The following is a 16,252-nucleotide window of genomic DNA, read 5'->3' as shown; positions in this document are numbered from 1 at the left end:
AGTATTACTACTATACTACTGCATTACCACTAATAGGTTTGTTTAATTTCCGTAATATCACTTTGACTGTTTAGTACTTCTATCTCCATTGTGATCCTTTATAACTATCATTGACATTTGCTGGTGTAGTCCTGTTTGTTTCTGTTCTGAGATGGCCGGATTTGAACCCCGGTGTCCTAGCTGTGAGGTCTGCACGCTAACCACTCGTCCACCGTGCCGACCCGTTCGAACATGTATGTTTAGTACAAAATGAATGCTAAGTACAAAATGAATCTTGTATGTGTATGTGTGTTTGTGTAAAGAACAGCAGTGTGTGATGTGTCGTCTCCCAACATTCATAGGATGCTTACTATGGAATTGAGGCGGTCTGAAGGAGGCTGGTGTCAAATTCCCGACCACGGAGGAGATCCAACACGACGCGCTGAAGGCGCAGCGAACACCGATCGACTGATTGATGATCCACATGATCGATAATCACCATTCACGTCGTCTGGTAATCTTTCACTACAGCTTTTGGACATTTTGTTTGTCATTCGACAGAAGATCTATTGTCCTGACTGTTTCTCCGTGCGCAATCGATCCAAACGCTTGCATCAGATGATCCATAAGACGTCCTTTGTTTAACTTAAGTTTTTTTTTAAAATCTTGACTAAACACTTTAATATTTACTCCCCCGGAGTCGCAGTTCTTTGTTTTAAAAACTTGTCTTCACTTTTCGAAGACGGAAGTGATCTCAGTCCTGTTCGCTGGCTGCTGTCCCGTTACAAACATGGTGGATGAAAGGAGTCCTTAACCACTTTGGGATCTTCTGCTTCTTCATGGAGACATGTTTACTGGACTACTCGGCCTGAAATGTCAAGGCAACTCTGCGCACCGGTACAGCGAAGGAGCCATGAAAGGTGAAGTGCTATTTATTATATTCTTCTTCTTATACTTCTTAATTTATTTCAGACATGCATACTATGTTACATTATTGTTTCTCACATATACACTTACAATACAATACACTTACTATATATAATATAGCACGGCGGTCGAGTGGTTAGCGCGCAGACCTCACAGCTAGGAAACCAGGGTTCAATTCCACCCTCGGCCATCTCTGTGTGGAGTTTGCATGTTCTCCCCGTGCATGCGTGGGTTTTCTCCGGGTTCTCCGGTTTCCTCCCACATTCCAAAAACATGCTAGGTTAATTGGCGACTCCAAATTGTCCATAGGTATGAATGTGAGTGTGAATGGTTGTTTGTCTATATGTGCCCTGTGATTGGCTGGCCACCAGTCCAGGGTGTACCCCGCCTCTCGCCCCAAGACAGCTGGGATAGGCTCCAGCACCCCCGCGACCCTCGTGAGGAAAAAGCGGTAGTGAATGAATGAATGAATATATATATATACATACACACACATAACACCTCATTACTACACATGTCTGAAAAGGAGTAGGAAGAAGCAAAGCTTATTAAATCCTACCCCTTCTCCACGCCATAGCAGTTACCAATTCAATAAGTGATTTTTTCCACACATATAATCACATAATCTTACATAAGACAAAACAACAAAAGAAGAGTGGGAACATCGGACACACCAGCAAATCCCCAGGACACTGCCGAAGCACACCACCAACCCTGCCAGCCAACCCACCTGTCCCCAACCCCCCTAGCCCCTGAGTGCACCCACCTAGTGCAGTCCCCGCACACCCCGCTGCCCTCCAATAAGAAGCCATTTTGGCTGGACCCACAAGTATGTGGTGAGATAATTTGCAAAAAAAAAAAAAAACAACAACACAATGTCAAATGGCAAAACTGCCATGTGGGATCACACTCTGCTTCAGAATTCCCGAGTTCATGTTGGAATCCATGTTTCCCCTCAATGAACCGAAGCTCCCCAGTGCCGGCAGCACTCGTGCAATCTTTTTTGTACTCATTTGTGGTTACTGGCTGATATTTTAGTCAGTATTAAATGCATACATATACTATAAAATGTGCACCTAGGTATGGATATGTACCTATGCCACATTCCCTGTTTTAATGATTCTTTCAAAGCGGTATTAATATTAATGTAGCCTGGACTTAAATGGATTTCTACTGTACTCTTATTTTTTTTTTTTTTACAGCGTATGTAGAGCTTTGAGTTTGGAGTTCAAGGCTCACGCTTACACTTAATGTGTTAATGATGAGCCCCCCTTTAAAAGTCAGCAAGAATAAATCAATTTTTCGCTCCAAGACAGCCTGAAAAGTCCAGTCAATGTAATTCTCTGAGAATACAATGACCTGGAAGAATATTTAAGGGCATATTTATATTGTTGTTAATAGACATCATGTTCTAAGGCACAATTTACACTGATGAGGTACGGCAGTGTACTAATTATTGGACTTCAAGGTAAATGTTTGTACCAAGCTGTAAAAGTCAAGTGTCAGGGGTAGTACTACAGCAGTGTACTATTGAGGGAAGCAGACATTGTTTATCTCAAGTGAAATGCATTTTTGGGTATGAGTCACTCAGCACAATATTTTTTTATTCATTCATTCATTTTCTACCGCTTATCCTCATGAGGATCGCGCAGTGCTGGAGCTTATCCCAGCTGTCTTCGGGCGGGAGGCGGGGTACACCCTGGGACTGTTGGCCAGCCAATCACAGGGCACATATAGACAAACAACCATTCACACTCACATTCATACCTATGGACAATTTGCAGTCTTCAATTAACCTAGCATGTTTTTGGAATGTGGGAGGAAACCGGAGTACCCGGAGAAAACCCATGCATGCACGGGGAGAACATGCAAACTCCACCGAGGGCCGAGGGTGGAATTGAACTCGGTTCTTGTAGCTGTGAGGCCTGCGCGCTAACCACTCGGTCACCATGCAGCTGAAATTTGAGAATAATTTGAGGTAGAAAATGAATGAATGAATGAAATTTATGAAGGCAAATCTTACCACTTCCACACGGTATAGGAGGAGAGCTTGTTTTTCACTCTATCTGGTCTTCATGACTTCATGCAGTGTTAAGGTAATGTTTTCGCCTAGTAACCGGAATACTATACATCACTTGTATTTCAATATGTTTTCACTAATAATAGACCACATGAAACAGCGATCATTAATTATTCATTCATTCATTCATTTTCTACCGCTTATCCTCACGAGGGCCGCAGGGGGTGCTGGAGCGTATCCCAGCTGTCTTTGGGCGAGAGGCGGGGTACACCCTGGGACTGGTGGCCAGCCAATCACAGGTCACATATAGACAAACAACCATTCACACTCACATTCATACCTATGGACAATTTGGAGTCACCAATTAACCTAGCATGTTTTTGGAATGTGGGAGGAAACCGGAGTACCCGGAGAAAACCCACGCATGCACGGGGAGAACATGCAAACTCCACACAGAGATGGTCGAGGGTGGAATTGAACTCGGGTCTCGTAGCTGTGAGGAATGTGCGCTAACCACTCTGGTGAAATTTGAGGATAATTTGAGGTAAAAAATGAATTTGAGAAAAAAAAACACGAAATTTAAGAACCCAAATCTTACCACTTCCACACGGTATGGGGGAGAGCTTGTTTTACCACTCTATATGTGTTCATGACTTCATGCAGTGTTAAGGTAATGTTTTTTTTCATTACTGTGGCCTAGTAACCAGAATACTATACATCACTTGTATTTCAATATGTTTTCACTAAAACCACACGAAACAGCAATCATTAATTAATTAATGAAAAATAACGTGATAAAGCAGTGAAACGATAATGGAGCCGTGATATTGCAAGGGATGACTGTATCATTCACAGCACCGATGCCGTAATTCACAGTCTGACGGGCTGTCCTCTTCAGGCATAACTTTTCTTAGAACGAGAAACATGGTCACGTTTAATCTCGCGAGATCTCGTGATAAACTCTTGTGACACCCGTACTAGAATGACTTTCACTTCCCTTTGTGGTGCTAGCCTGTCGACATGTGGGATCTGCTGACGTGTGTTTCAGCGTGTGTGAGGGTGCTGAGTTTGTTCCTCAAATGATTGTGTTTTTATGAGATACTCTGCATTCCTCCCTCTTGGGCTGAAAAGCACTTCCAACCTCCACTCGGACACAGTGCTTAAGCTGTGGGCTCTTTAATCTCCAAAGGTAAATAATCAAACTCTGTCTAACTGAAACACTTCTTTTCCCCAGACATAAGTATTTTTAGTCACATCTTGTTCTGGTTTATACCGAGATTCCTGCTAATGTGGAAGCCACTTGTGGTAGGTCCCCTCATCCTTTTTTACTTTCCGTCGGAATTCCTGGCAAGCTATTTTAGCTCAAATCCTGGCAGGAAACCATGAACTCTGAAAAGCTTCAGCGAAGATGTACAACACAAGAGCCCTGAGGCATTTCCTTCCCTTTACTGTTTAGAGCAGTCTTTGTGTAATCGAAGTACGGCAGAGTCGCAGCGATCAACAACCCTTCCTTTTTTAATTGTCTCAGACTCCATAGAGCAAAGTATATGATATCACAACAGATGGTGGATGGTTGTACTTGGTAAGTGAGAGTGTTGGCGGGGTGCGTACATTGGTTATGGAACAGTGGCCACGTTTACAAAGACGCAGTAACTTGAGCTTTAGTGCAACGTCTCAGTGGACTGAAGGTACAAAGACAGCAAACCTTTTTACTTGCACTCCGATTTCAGTTTAATGTCCCAATATTCCCAGAGGTGGTACTTTGTGTCCTCTCTGATCCTTGGGAGACTGTTCAGCAGTGACATCATCAAATCAGGGAAGTTATTTTATGGTAGAAATTGTTTCTTTCTTAGCTACACTATTGTGGACAAATAGAAATACAGTGTATAGCAATTAAGGATCGACCGATATATCGAGCCGATATTTGCGTTCTTTACTTGAATCGGTATCGGCCGATACACGTGTGGCGTTTGCCGATATATTTTTCCGCCGCATGATTTACAGACAGCGGCACGGCGGTCGAGTGGTTACTGTGCAGACCTCACAGCTAGGAGACCAGGGTTCAATTCCACCCTCGGCCATCTCTGTGTGGAGTTTGCATGTTCTCCCCGTGCATGCGTGGGTTTTCTCCGGGTACTCCGGTTTTCTCCCACATTCCAAAAACATGCTAGGTTAATTGGCGACTCGCCCGAAGACAGCTGGGATAGGCTCCAGCAACCCTTGTGAGGATAAGCGGTAGAAAATGAATGAATGAAAAGGATAAATGATACTAGGCTGCATGTTGGTCGAGTAGTTAGCGTGCAGGCCTCACAGCTAGGAGACCCGAGTTTGATTCCACCCTCGGCCATCTCTGTGTGGAGTTTGCATGTTCTCCCCGTGCATGCGTGGGTTTTCTCCGGGTACTCCGGTTTCCTCCCACATTCCAAAAACATGCTAGGTTAATTGGCGACTCCAAATTGTCCATAGGTATGAATGTGAGTGTGAATGGTTGTTTGTCTATATGTGCCCTGTGATTGGCTGGTGACCAGTCCAGGGTGTACCCCGCCTCTCGCCCGAAGACAGCTGGCATAGGCTCCAGCACCCCATGTGACCCTCGTGAGGAAAAAGCGGTAGAAAATGAATGAATGAATGATTTACAGACAGGCATCCGCCGGGCAGCTACATGTTGCCGGAGGACCCAGCAACACACACACACACACTGAAGTAATTGGAGCAGCCGTGTCTGCTTATGAGAGGTCTTTATCGTGCATAACATGAAATTTAATGATGAGAGAAATGTTTTATATATTGTACTAAATTGTGTCAGTGTGATGTGTTTGTGTGTGGAGGCGGGGGGTGGGGGGTGCGTGTCACGCTGCGGAGGAGCAGTCATCACATCGATGTTAGATAAAACTTCAACTACGACAGAAATGTTTTGCACATGGTTGAATATTTATTCCTTTTAAAGTTGATAATGCCGTTTAAATGTGTGTTTAAGAAAGCTGAATCCTACTGTGTTCAGTATTTACGTTTAAATTTCAGACCTGGAATATTTGTTATCATTGTAATTTTTTCATATAAATTTAGGGCGCAAAAACAGTATCGGCCACAAATATCGGCCCAAGCAAAATTGGCCATCAGCTAAGGGTGATGGAAAAAAAACGGTATCGGCATCGGCAGGAAAAAAGCGATCCCTAATAGCAATATAGCACTCTGTGTTCATATTATGTAAACATTCATATCATAGTCTGGCTTTCTCGTAGGATTTTCCAAAGACAGAACGACCCTTCTGTATTCAACACTAAAGTCAGTGTTAGTGTGTTGCTGCGTGTGTGAGAGCGAGAAAGAGTGGGCACAAATGAAAAGGAGCCGTGCAGCTGTACACAAAGAAGCTGTTGATTCCGGACATTTAAGCTTGTCTCTGTGGCTGAATCCTACACATAGCAAGAATAATCATGTGGAGCAGGTGTCAAGACAAAAAGGTATTCAGCATCTTACTTCTCTTTTAGATTCAACGCTGGGAAAACCTGTTTGAAATGAAATGAGGGGCTGCACGGTGAACGAGTGGTTAACGCGCAGACTTCACAGCTAGGAGACAAGGGTTCAATTCCACACTAGGCCATCTCTGTGTGGAGTTTGCATGTTCTCCTCGTGCATGCGTGGGTTTTCTCCGGGTACTCCGGTTTCCTCCCACATTCCAAAAACATGCTAGGTTAATTGGCGACTCCAAATTGTCCATAGGTATGAATGTGAGTGTGAATGTGAATGGTTGCATTTCAGAGTCAACAGAACTGTGTTATTCTTCTTGATTAGTTTTGTGAGCCAGTGTTGGAGACAAGGGCAAGAAACATCTACAGCAGGGGTCTCAAACATGCGGCCCGCGGGCCAAATGTGGCCCGCAGGACACGAGTTTGAGGCCCCCGCCTTGATATGAAAGTTTAATGTTAGTGCGGCCCACGCAAGTTTGATATGGATGCTGTATGGTATCATGTACCCAGAAAAAATTATTACGTTTGATTAATGTTCATGTTAAAGGTTAAATAACTGTTAATAGTTATCCTCCCTATCCGTGTGGAAGTGGTAAGTTTTTGGCTATTTAAGTTTAAAGGAAATAACTTGAAGGCTACCGTTTAGGTCGCTAGCTCTCTAGTTTGCGAGTTAGCATGTGTCTCAAGACCCTGCAGTTGCGCAATATGTTGTAAATAAAAAGAGTATAAATGTGACTATAGTCGTGTTTTGTCATGTCTACAGGGCTCTAATAATGCTTTGTTCATTTTAATCTGAAAAAAATAATTTGTCTACCCACCAACTATATGTGGTTTCTTAAGTTTTTATTATTTGCTGTTTTATTATTATTATTATATTTATTTATTACTGATTGATTGATTTTTTTATTCTTGATTTGTTTTTCATTTTTCATCTTATTTTGTACAGAAAAATAAAAATTAAGATATTTCAGAACAGTGGAATGTTTTATCAGAGCTTTTCTTGTAGAAAATCGGAACCAAAGCACTGAAAAAGTTTGTATATTTTTCTGTTTTTAATAAATGCGTTTTTGTTTTTTTTTGGAAAACCTTATGCGGCCTAGCCTTGCCCAGACCCTAGCTCCAGTGGCCCCCAGGTAAATTGAGTTTGAGACCCCTGATCTACAGGACTAAAATGGAACAGAAACAACCCAAACACACCCGAACACACCGTGTGTGGAGTCCAATTATGTTTCTTTATTGGTCCATAGATTGTGACCACTTTAATAGTTTTGACTTGACATAATTATCTACTGTTTTAGCTGCTTCTAAAAAGGTTCAGTGTAAACTTCCCCTTTGAGAGCTGAGGAATGGAAAAGTCCAATTGTTTTTGATAAAAAGAAAAAAGTCCCAGTCAGTAAAATAAATGTGATGTAACGTACTTGCGTCCATATAGTGTGATTCAAAATTGAAATCCGAGCTGCACAGAAGAGGTGTGAGAACTTCTCTTTTGCAGCAGTCTGGCTTTTTTTTTTTTTTTTTTTTTTTCAAATATCAACAAATTCAAACGCCTCAGCTTGGTAGGCGTGGCTTAACTGGAGATGACTGTATGTTTTTGGTATTTCCCAACAGCTGGAGCAAAACCCTGGGAACTTCCACACACATCTGGCTGTTTTTTTTTGTTCCAAATATGAAGCACCGCTAACATTAAGAGTCACTATAAAATCCTCCATTTTGGTTTTAACTGTGATGTGATTGTATATTGTGGTGTAATTAGCACATTTGGCACCACATGTTCATGGTGTTCTACTTATGTCATGCATGAGTCACTCTTTATCTTCTACTTGACCGTGTTATCGAGCTTAATGGTTAATCTTGTGCATGGACAGGTGGCAGAGCCTCAGGGACAGCTGGCGGCTTCGGCTGTAAGAGGCCCGGGTACACGAGAGGGGAGCAGTCCAGACCACAAACCACTACTGATGATCCGGAAGACGCGGAGGAAGATGAGGAAATTTGCATAAGTGGATGTCAGACTCATGGAATGAGTCTATCACCTGCTGTCGGAATATCCACATCAAACCTTCTACAAACTGATGACATTCCTTTTCTTTCCAATGGTGCATCCAATCACCACCTATTAAATCCGAGCCCGGTTCTTCAGTATACAACTAAGGCCAGACTGACTACCCCGGAAGAGTCTTTTAATTCTAGTTTCAGTTTTATTCAGCAGTCTCTCTCGACCCCGACTACACCAGCACAGGACTTAAAACCTCATCAAGCAACAAAAGTCCCTTCGTTGTCTCACACTAAACCAGCATCTCTGGATCAGCCTGACTCAAAGCAATCATCCCTGGTCACCTCTACTTCTGCCCCCAGCGTCCTTGAAGAAAGGTTTTGGGGGGAGCGTGTATGGGCCACCAGGGAGGTCGCGTCCCATCTACCTGATGGTGACTTTCAGTGTCTGGATACGGAAGTCACCTCTTCGCTGTCACTGGACTCAGACACCGCATCTGCCTCCTCGGTCACCTCCGGGTATGAGAGCGCCACACCCGCTTCCGACCAAGGCTGGGACAATTGGGTGAGGAAGTATGACCACTTGCTGCAAGACTGCCTGCAAAACAACCGGACACACACTAAGGTGGGTGTTTTTTTTCTTACATATTTCTAAGAAATACCACTTTTTTTCAGCGAAAGAAGTGAATAATTTGACACTATGTTGGGACACTATAGACAGATTCCGGCAAGGGGATAATTTATTATCTTTATTAGGTATGTGTGGTTTGTTTGTTCATAGAATGCGCACAGAACAATGAACAACTCTTTAGGTTTTTTTTTGTTTTTTTTTAAGCACTGCGCCATCCGCTAATGAGGCACTGATAATGTTAAAGGAATGTGTGCTTTTTTTACAATTTAGGACAGCTGCAAAAATTATTGCAAGCACCAGAACTTTGATAAAGAATGTGACTAACACAATTGAAATCAAGAAAAAAGTTGTAGCAAAGTACAAAGGTAGCATAGGATTGTGATGTATAAAGGATCCATAGTTAACAGAGGCTGCAGGGGGAATTATTTAACTGAGACACATAACAGAAAGTGAGCTGGGCCAGTCTGTGTAATGATTATTTTACCTGCACTGAAGTTTACAGTAAAGTTTAAGTATAAAGTCCCTCCTTGCCCCGCTATTTTCATCTTTGTTTTATTTACTTATTTCAAATATCATTTACATGCATTTTGCTTTGTTTTCTGCATGCAAAACTATCATTATTCTTTCTAAAACTTCACATTTTTGAGTGTCCAGAACAGATTAATTAATAACTTTTATGATTTCGTCAGGGAAATATTTATTTGGTTTTTGTACATTTCAGTTTTTGTCTGACAATGAATTCATGACGAAAACCAAGGTTCCACTCTACTATCAAGACAGTAAGGAGGCTAGGTGGAGTTAGTAAATGACGATGCCCAGAAAAAGGTTTACCAGTTTCTGTACTTCTCACAAGGGATGAGTAATGAACATTATTTATACAAAATATACAGGAAGTGTAAGACCTTCTTAATACGGTTTTTAACATTATTAGAGCCGTCTAAACATGCATTATCCCTATAGTTAACTATACACTAGTATTATCCAACCATTTAATACATACAGTAAATAAGACTCATGCTCGTTTGTGTTGCTGTAAGTGGGAGCTGAATAAGTGGCGGACAGGAAGTAACATTGGGGTTTTAGACTTGAGTTTCAGCTTGGCTTGGGTTACGGATGCAATAGTATCCTGTGTTTTTATTCTGGATTCTACTTTTTAGGGATTATTGTGCCTGCTGTGAGATAATGCAAACATGCAATAAACATGTGAATATCACAGTAATATTACTGACACCTAGTGACCAGTGTGGAATACTACATATCCTCACCGTCTTTGAATGTCAATAGTTGCAACAGGCAACAGTTGCTTAAATATGTATATGTTCTGACTAATAATAGACAGCATTTAACCATGAAACTGCACGATTTATGAATATATTAGTGAAAACCTTTTATAGTGATGCTGCGAAATTCAAACCACAAACTGACAAGGGATGCCTGCATATCTACAGTAAAAAAACATCACTTTAATAAAACTACTCCATCTAAAGCAGGGGTCTCAAACTCAATTTACCTGGGGGCCACTGGAGCTAGGGTCTGGGTGAAGCTGGGCCGCATAAGGTATATAAATAAATAAATAAATATATCTATTAAAAACAGAAAAAATAAAAATATAATAAAAATATTAATAAATATTAATTATATTAAATATTAATAAATATATATATATAATATAATAGTCTTCAATGCTTCTGCTATACCTTCCACTTTTTCAGTGCTTTGGTTCTTTGGAAAAGCTCTGATAAAACATTAAATTATTATAAATCATTATCAATTAATTTTTATTTATTATTAAATTATTAAATAAATGTTTAATGTTAAATTTATTTTTCAACACAAAATAAGATGGAAAAATAAATAAGCAAATCAAAATACAAATTAAACAAATTAAACTTTCATATCAAGGCGGGGGCCTCAATTGTGGGCCGCATTTGGCCCGCGGGCTGTGAGTTTGAGACCCCTGATCTAAAGATATGTATCACATGGAATCTGATTAAATGATTGGTTTATAGAGGCTGTTTGGTAAGATAATTCAGTATATGTAGTGGTATGTAATGGAATATTTCCATCCCTCCAGACCCCGAAATTTAAGGGTAATGATTTTCACTCTTGTGATTTAACTGCAATCTGACATCATTATCCTTTTCTCCTTTTTGGCTCAGTTGAATATAAAAAAAAGTATTGCCCTTTGTACTGCTTGGTAATCCTTTCTGTGTTTCTGCTCAGATTGAGTCGATGATGTTAAAGCTCCAGAGCCTCCAGCAGAAAGCCATCGTGGAGGATGATTACGATGCAGGTGAACTTTTCAGTCGAGCCTCATGGCTCTTCCTCATTGTCAAGCGAAATTGTGTGGATTTAAGACAAAGACTAAGTGTTTGAAAAATGTCTCGCACAATGCTTTATTTCCTTAAAATTTCATACACATGTTCTCTCTCAGTGTCTTAATTTGATTTACTGAAATGAGGTCAAAACACAAAAGAGGGAACAGACTGGTCCTAAAAGGGGAGTAGTAAGTAATATCTAGATGGAACAAAATGTTCACTAAGCATCTAAACATTTAGATGTGCATATTAGAGTTTCTTGGATTTTTTGCTATATGAATTAGTTTCATAATTTAATCAAAATGTCAGACGTCAGTATGTTAAAAGGCACAGGACATGCTGTACTTCTGATAAGTTTATTGGCTTACTGAAACAAAAACAGCATATACGGAAAGTAGGCTAGTTGTACAAATGAAATATTAAATTCATCCTGTACACGTTTAATGTTTTTTGACTTTTGACAGTTACGTATACTGGAGTGCAGCAGTTGGATTTACTGGAGCTTATTTGACCCACTTTTATGACCAAAGAGACACACTGTGCAAAGGCATTCTGACCTTTTTTCTTGGACCTTGTGACTAAAATAGCTACACAGACCATCTGCTGTTGGCCCCATGCAGAACTTTTAAGATCTGTCATTATTTTGGTCAGACTTTTGGACTCAAACTAGTCCATAATGGTTCTGACCATTGTTACATGCAAACGAATGAGTTTTGTAGGTGTGATACAGGAGACTATTATTTACTTTCTGACAAATATTTACTTTTGTGGTGCTTCTGGACTCAAAGACTGGAGGGTGTGTTCCAACTCTTGCAGGTCAATTTATTTATTCATTAATTCATTTTCTACCGCTTTTTCCTCACAAGGGTCGCGGGGGTTGCTGGAGCCTATCCCAGCTTTTTTTTCTTTTGTACTGGACTATGTACGATACGATGATACTAGTAATGAACTGGTTGCTCTTGGCACGTAGTTGGGTGCCCCAAGCTGGGTGAGGGTGGTTGGATGTGGGGTTTTCATACTGGTAGAGAAGGAATAATATATGTTTTGTTGGGATGAGGTTGGATTCTGGGTGGTTAGGGGGGTTGGGACTAGATAAGTCTTGACTTCTTCCCATTCCCTTTCGAACATTCATTCATTCAATTTCTACCACTTTTTCCTCACGAGGTTCACGGGGGATGCTGGAGCCTATCCCAGCTGTCTTCGGGTGAGAGGCGGGGTACACCCTGGACTGGTGGCCAGCCAATCACAGGGCACATATAGACAAACAACCATTCACACTCACATTCATACCTATGGACAATTTGGAGTCGCCAATTAACCTAGCATGTTTTTGGAATGTGGGAGGAAACCGGAGTACCCGGAGAAAACCCACGCATGCACGGGGAGAACATGCAAACTCCACACAGAGATGGTGGAGGGTGGAATTGAACCCTGGTCTCCTAGCTGCGAGGTCTGCGCGCTAACCACTCGACCACCGTGCAGCCCAATTTATTTATGTATGTATTTATTTAGTTCATACGTAGTGACAACCAATCAACCATTCAGTATGCTGGGGAAACCCTGTTACGGATGTGTGCCAGTACATACGTAACCCTGAAAACTCCTGAAATGACCAGACCGCTCCTAAAAAGCATCTAGTTTGCATATTTTTCTGCGGGATGCAAGAAAAAGTCAAACAGGAAATGCACTAATTTCCATTTTTACCTGTTAAACGTGCCCCGCGACACCAGTGGGGATAAGCAGCATAGAACATGGATGGATGGACATGTTAAATGGGCACAACGCAGGACATACAGTACTATGCAGAAGTCTTAGGCAACCATTAAATGTGTTGTTGCAATGCTATGAAGACTAAATGCTAAACAGCAAAGTGCACACCTTCTTTAATGGCAAAACTACGTATTTCACATAGTATTTTTCAATATGTTTGTTACTTAGTAGGCTTTGTCTTGTTTCTTCCAGAATGATGAACATTGCTTCCAAATTGGAAACAGCAAAAATACACCAAACTTGAATAGCTCTTCCTTGACCCATGTACCAGCCCTCTCTGAAACTTTGGGGGATAATAATTTTTTGCCCGTGGGCATGCTGGAGCCTATCCCAGCTGTCTTTGGGCGAGAGGCGGGATACACTCTGGACTGGTCGGCAGCCAATCACATGTAGTCCTGTTATTTGTATTAGTTTTACGATACATATATATTCTATTGTTATATGTCAAAATGGCACAAATGTAAAGTACCCACACGCACAACCAAAACTTAAAATTATTGTTATTTATTCTAAATTATTTAAATTATTTGTACAAATTACTGTTTACGCTGTACATTGTTCATATTTGATGTAATCTATTTATTCTCCACATTATTATTTATTATTTATTATTTATTATTTATTATTTATTATTTATTATTTATTATTTATTATTTATTATTTATTTGTAAATATATATTTTTTAAAATATTTTTTTTAATTTATTATTACACGGGAGCCAGGCAACAACATTTCGTTGGCAATTTCACTGCTGTGTTATTGTGCACTGACAATAAAGAATGTCTATGTCTATGTCTAAGTAAATTGTACAAAAATAGGTGGCCAGACACTATCGCACTGTAATAACAGCTACTGTATATACTAAAAATAATATTAATTTAGGTGTGATGTGTGCAGTCTATGTAGACTACATAACGCTTGCATGCACTGTCCTCTTTTACCTTCTGGCATGACTACACTGTTTAAGCTCAAGATGGTGCATATGTGTGTGTCTCTTTGCAGCTGAGCGATTTGGGAAAAAGCTAGAAGAGTTGTGCAGGGAGCGAGGAGCTCTCAAGTTGGGTTTACCATCCAGACAGCCTACAGTGGCCCTGTTCCTGGATAGGCTCAGACAGGTGGTGCAGGGCGCCCTCCAGAGGACAGACACTTGTCATCACAGGTCAGTCAGGCCAGACGGATTGGATCATCCTTATAGGTTATCACATGGTTTGTCTGGTATCAGACCTTCGGTCTCGGGCTGATACTGACACTTGGGTGCATGATACTGGGCCTGATACCAGACAAACCATGTGATGATCTTATTATCAATAACTATTTAATCATGAGCTTATTATCACATACTAATTAATCAAAAGACCATTTTGTTTCCAGAAAATGTTTATTACATGTATTATATCTAAACAGTGTAAACACAATAATTGCAAAAATATTTCAACAATAATATTTTATCAACAGTCTTATCTTATCAATGTCTGACAATTAAAGTTCCATTAATCAAGTTTGGGTTTTTTGGTGACTGGAGAAGCACTAGGCACTAAGCACTCGTGTGCTGTTCTCTGATTGGTTGTTTCACGGGCACGATACCAGAGCAGCGTGCTCTGAGTGGACAGCTACGGGGGCTGATACTGGACATGGTTAAACTCTATATTTTATCAGTATCACTGCCCTGGGCTTTGACACAGTATCATTTCGGCCTTTTCCCGTATCAGTCATGGGCGGTTTCTAGGGTACAGGGACAATTAATACTGTAGTATGTGATAATGTACTTTATCACATACTACAGTATTAATTGGCCCTGTACTTTATCTTTATCTGGCCCTGTACTTATCGCGTGCCAGTATCAGCTCTCGACCTTCAGTCTCGGGCTGATACTGACACTTGGGGGCATGATACCTGGCCTGATACCAGACAAACCATGTGATAACCTATACTAAGTACAACCTACGGATATGAAAATCGAGTATTCAGTATCAGTTGTGGCCTTTTATCATCACACAATGCTGTCATGTGCATAACACACTTGGGTCACATGATGAGTTGATTTTTATCACTGCTTGGCCTGAGGAGCCGTCAAGTTCAAAATAAACAATTAGCACAATAGCTACTTGTTTTGCTTATCTATCAGAGATACTGTTTTACACGTCACACTAAAGCTAAACATGTAAAAGTACAATGTTGGAGGATCTTGGATCTTTGGTTTAACCCCTGAGTGACTCTGAGATTCACGTAAATATTTTAAATATGCTAAAGGAATTCACAGCCCACTCAAGAAACCAAGCTTTAAGTTAAAAATGTTCAGTAATAAATGTTGGAAAGGTGATAAGTGTTTTGTTGCTGGTGGGCAGGTTGGGTGCAGAACCTCATGCGGGGGAGCGGTTGGATTCGAACCGTAGAGATCGTCTCATCCAAGAGAAACAGACAGTAGAGGTAATTTCAGTTTTCCTCATAGTCATATCTGTGGTACATATTCTATTCTGATTTATGTTGAAACCTAATTTTAATGCTAATAGTCCTTAGAATATGACTGAATCATTGTTTCATAATAATATGTCCTGTTCGGTTCTATGTTGTGGTTTTGGTCCTTCCAAAGCTGAGATCTGTCATTATTCCAAACTCCAGCTAGGAAATATTTAGAGATTATATTTAAAAAAAAAATTTAAATGTATAATTTCCAGAGACTCTCCCGTGCATGCGTGGGTTTTCTCCGGGTACTCCGGTTTCCTCCCACATTCCAAAAACATGCTAGGTTAATTGGCGACTCCAAATTGTCCATAGGTATGAATGTGAGTGTGAATGGTTGTTTGCCTATATGTGCCCTGTGATTGGCTGGCCACCAGCCCAGTGTGTACCCCGCCTCTCGCCCAAAGACAGCTGGGATAGGCTCCAGCACCCCCGCGACCCTTGTGAGGATAAGCGGTAGAAAATGAATTAATAAATGAATAATTAATGATCGCTGTTTCGTGTGGTCTATTATTAGTGAAAACATATTGAAATACAAGTGATGTATAGTATTCTGGTTACTAGGCAACAGTAATGACAAAAACATTACCTTAACACTGCATGAAGTCATGGAGACATGATAGAGTGAAAAACAAACTCTCCTCCTATACCATGTGGAAGTGGTAAGATTTGGCTTCTTAAATTTCATTCA

General features: G+C 40.7%; 1 protein-coding gene across 7 annotated transcripts in view; it reads left to right on the top strand.

The window, feature by feature from the left end:
- The first annotated feature begins 357 nt into the window (after positions 1-357).
- Positions 358-16,252, top strand: part of disc1 (DISC1 scaffold protein) — a 70,463-nt gene continuing 54,568 nt past the window's right edge. For 5 of the 7 annotated variants that reach the window (XR_009120401.1, XM_058058850.1, XM_058058851.1 and 2 more), the window contains exons 1-5: positions 358-899; positions 8,259-9,007; positions 11,237-11,306; positions 14,104-14,260; positions 15,447-15,528. Coding sequence is in view for 6 of the 7 variants with exons in the window: in XM_058058850.1 (XP_057914833.1) it covers positions 827-899; positions 8,259-9,007; positions 11,237-11,306; positions 14,104-14,260; positions 15,447-15,528 (1,131 nt within the window). In the remaining variant the exon portion in view is untranslated. Of the gene's footprint in view, positions 900-3,987; positions 4,116-8,258; positions 9,008-11,236; positions 11,307-14,103; positions 14,261-15,446; positions 15,529-16,252 lie in introns of those variants that run through there. The other 2 variants (XM_058058848.1, XM_058058854.1) reach the window with 2 other exon arrangements.

The sequence above is a fragment of the Doryrhamphus excisus genome, chromosome 20 (genome assembly GCF_030265055.1).
Source record: "Doryrhamphus excisus isolate RoL2022-K1 chromosome 20, RoL_Dexc_1.0, whole genome shotgun sequence".
Lineage (NCBI taxonomy): Eukaryota > Metazoa > Chordata > Actinopteri > Syngnathiformes > Syngnathidae > Doryrhamphus > Doryrhamphus excisus.
Note: the sequence above shows the minus strand (reverse complement) of the source record. Positions and strands in the feature narration are given on the sequence as shown.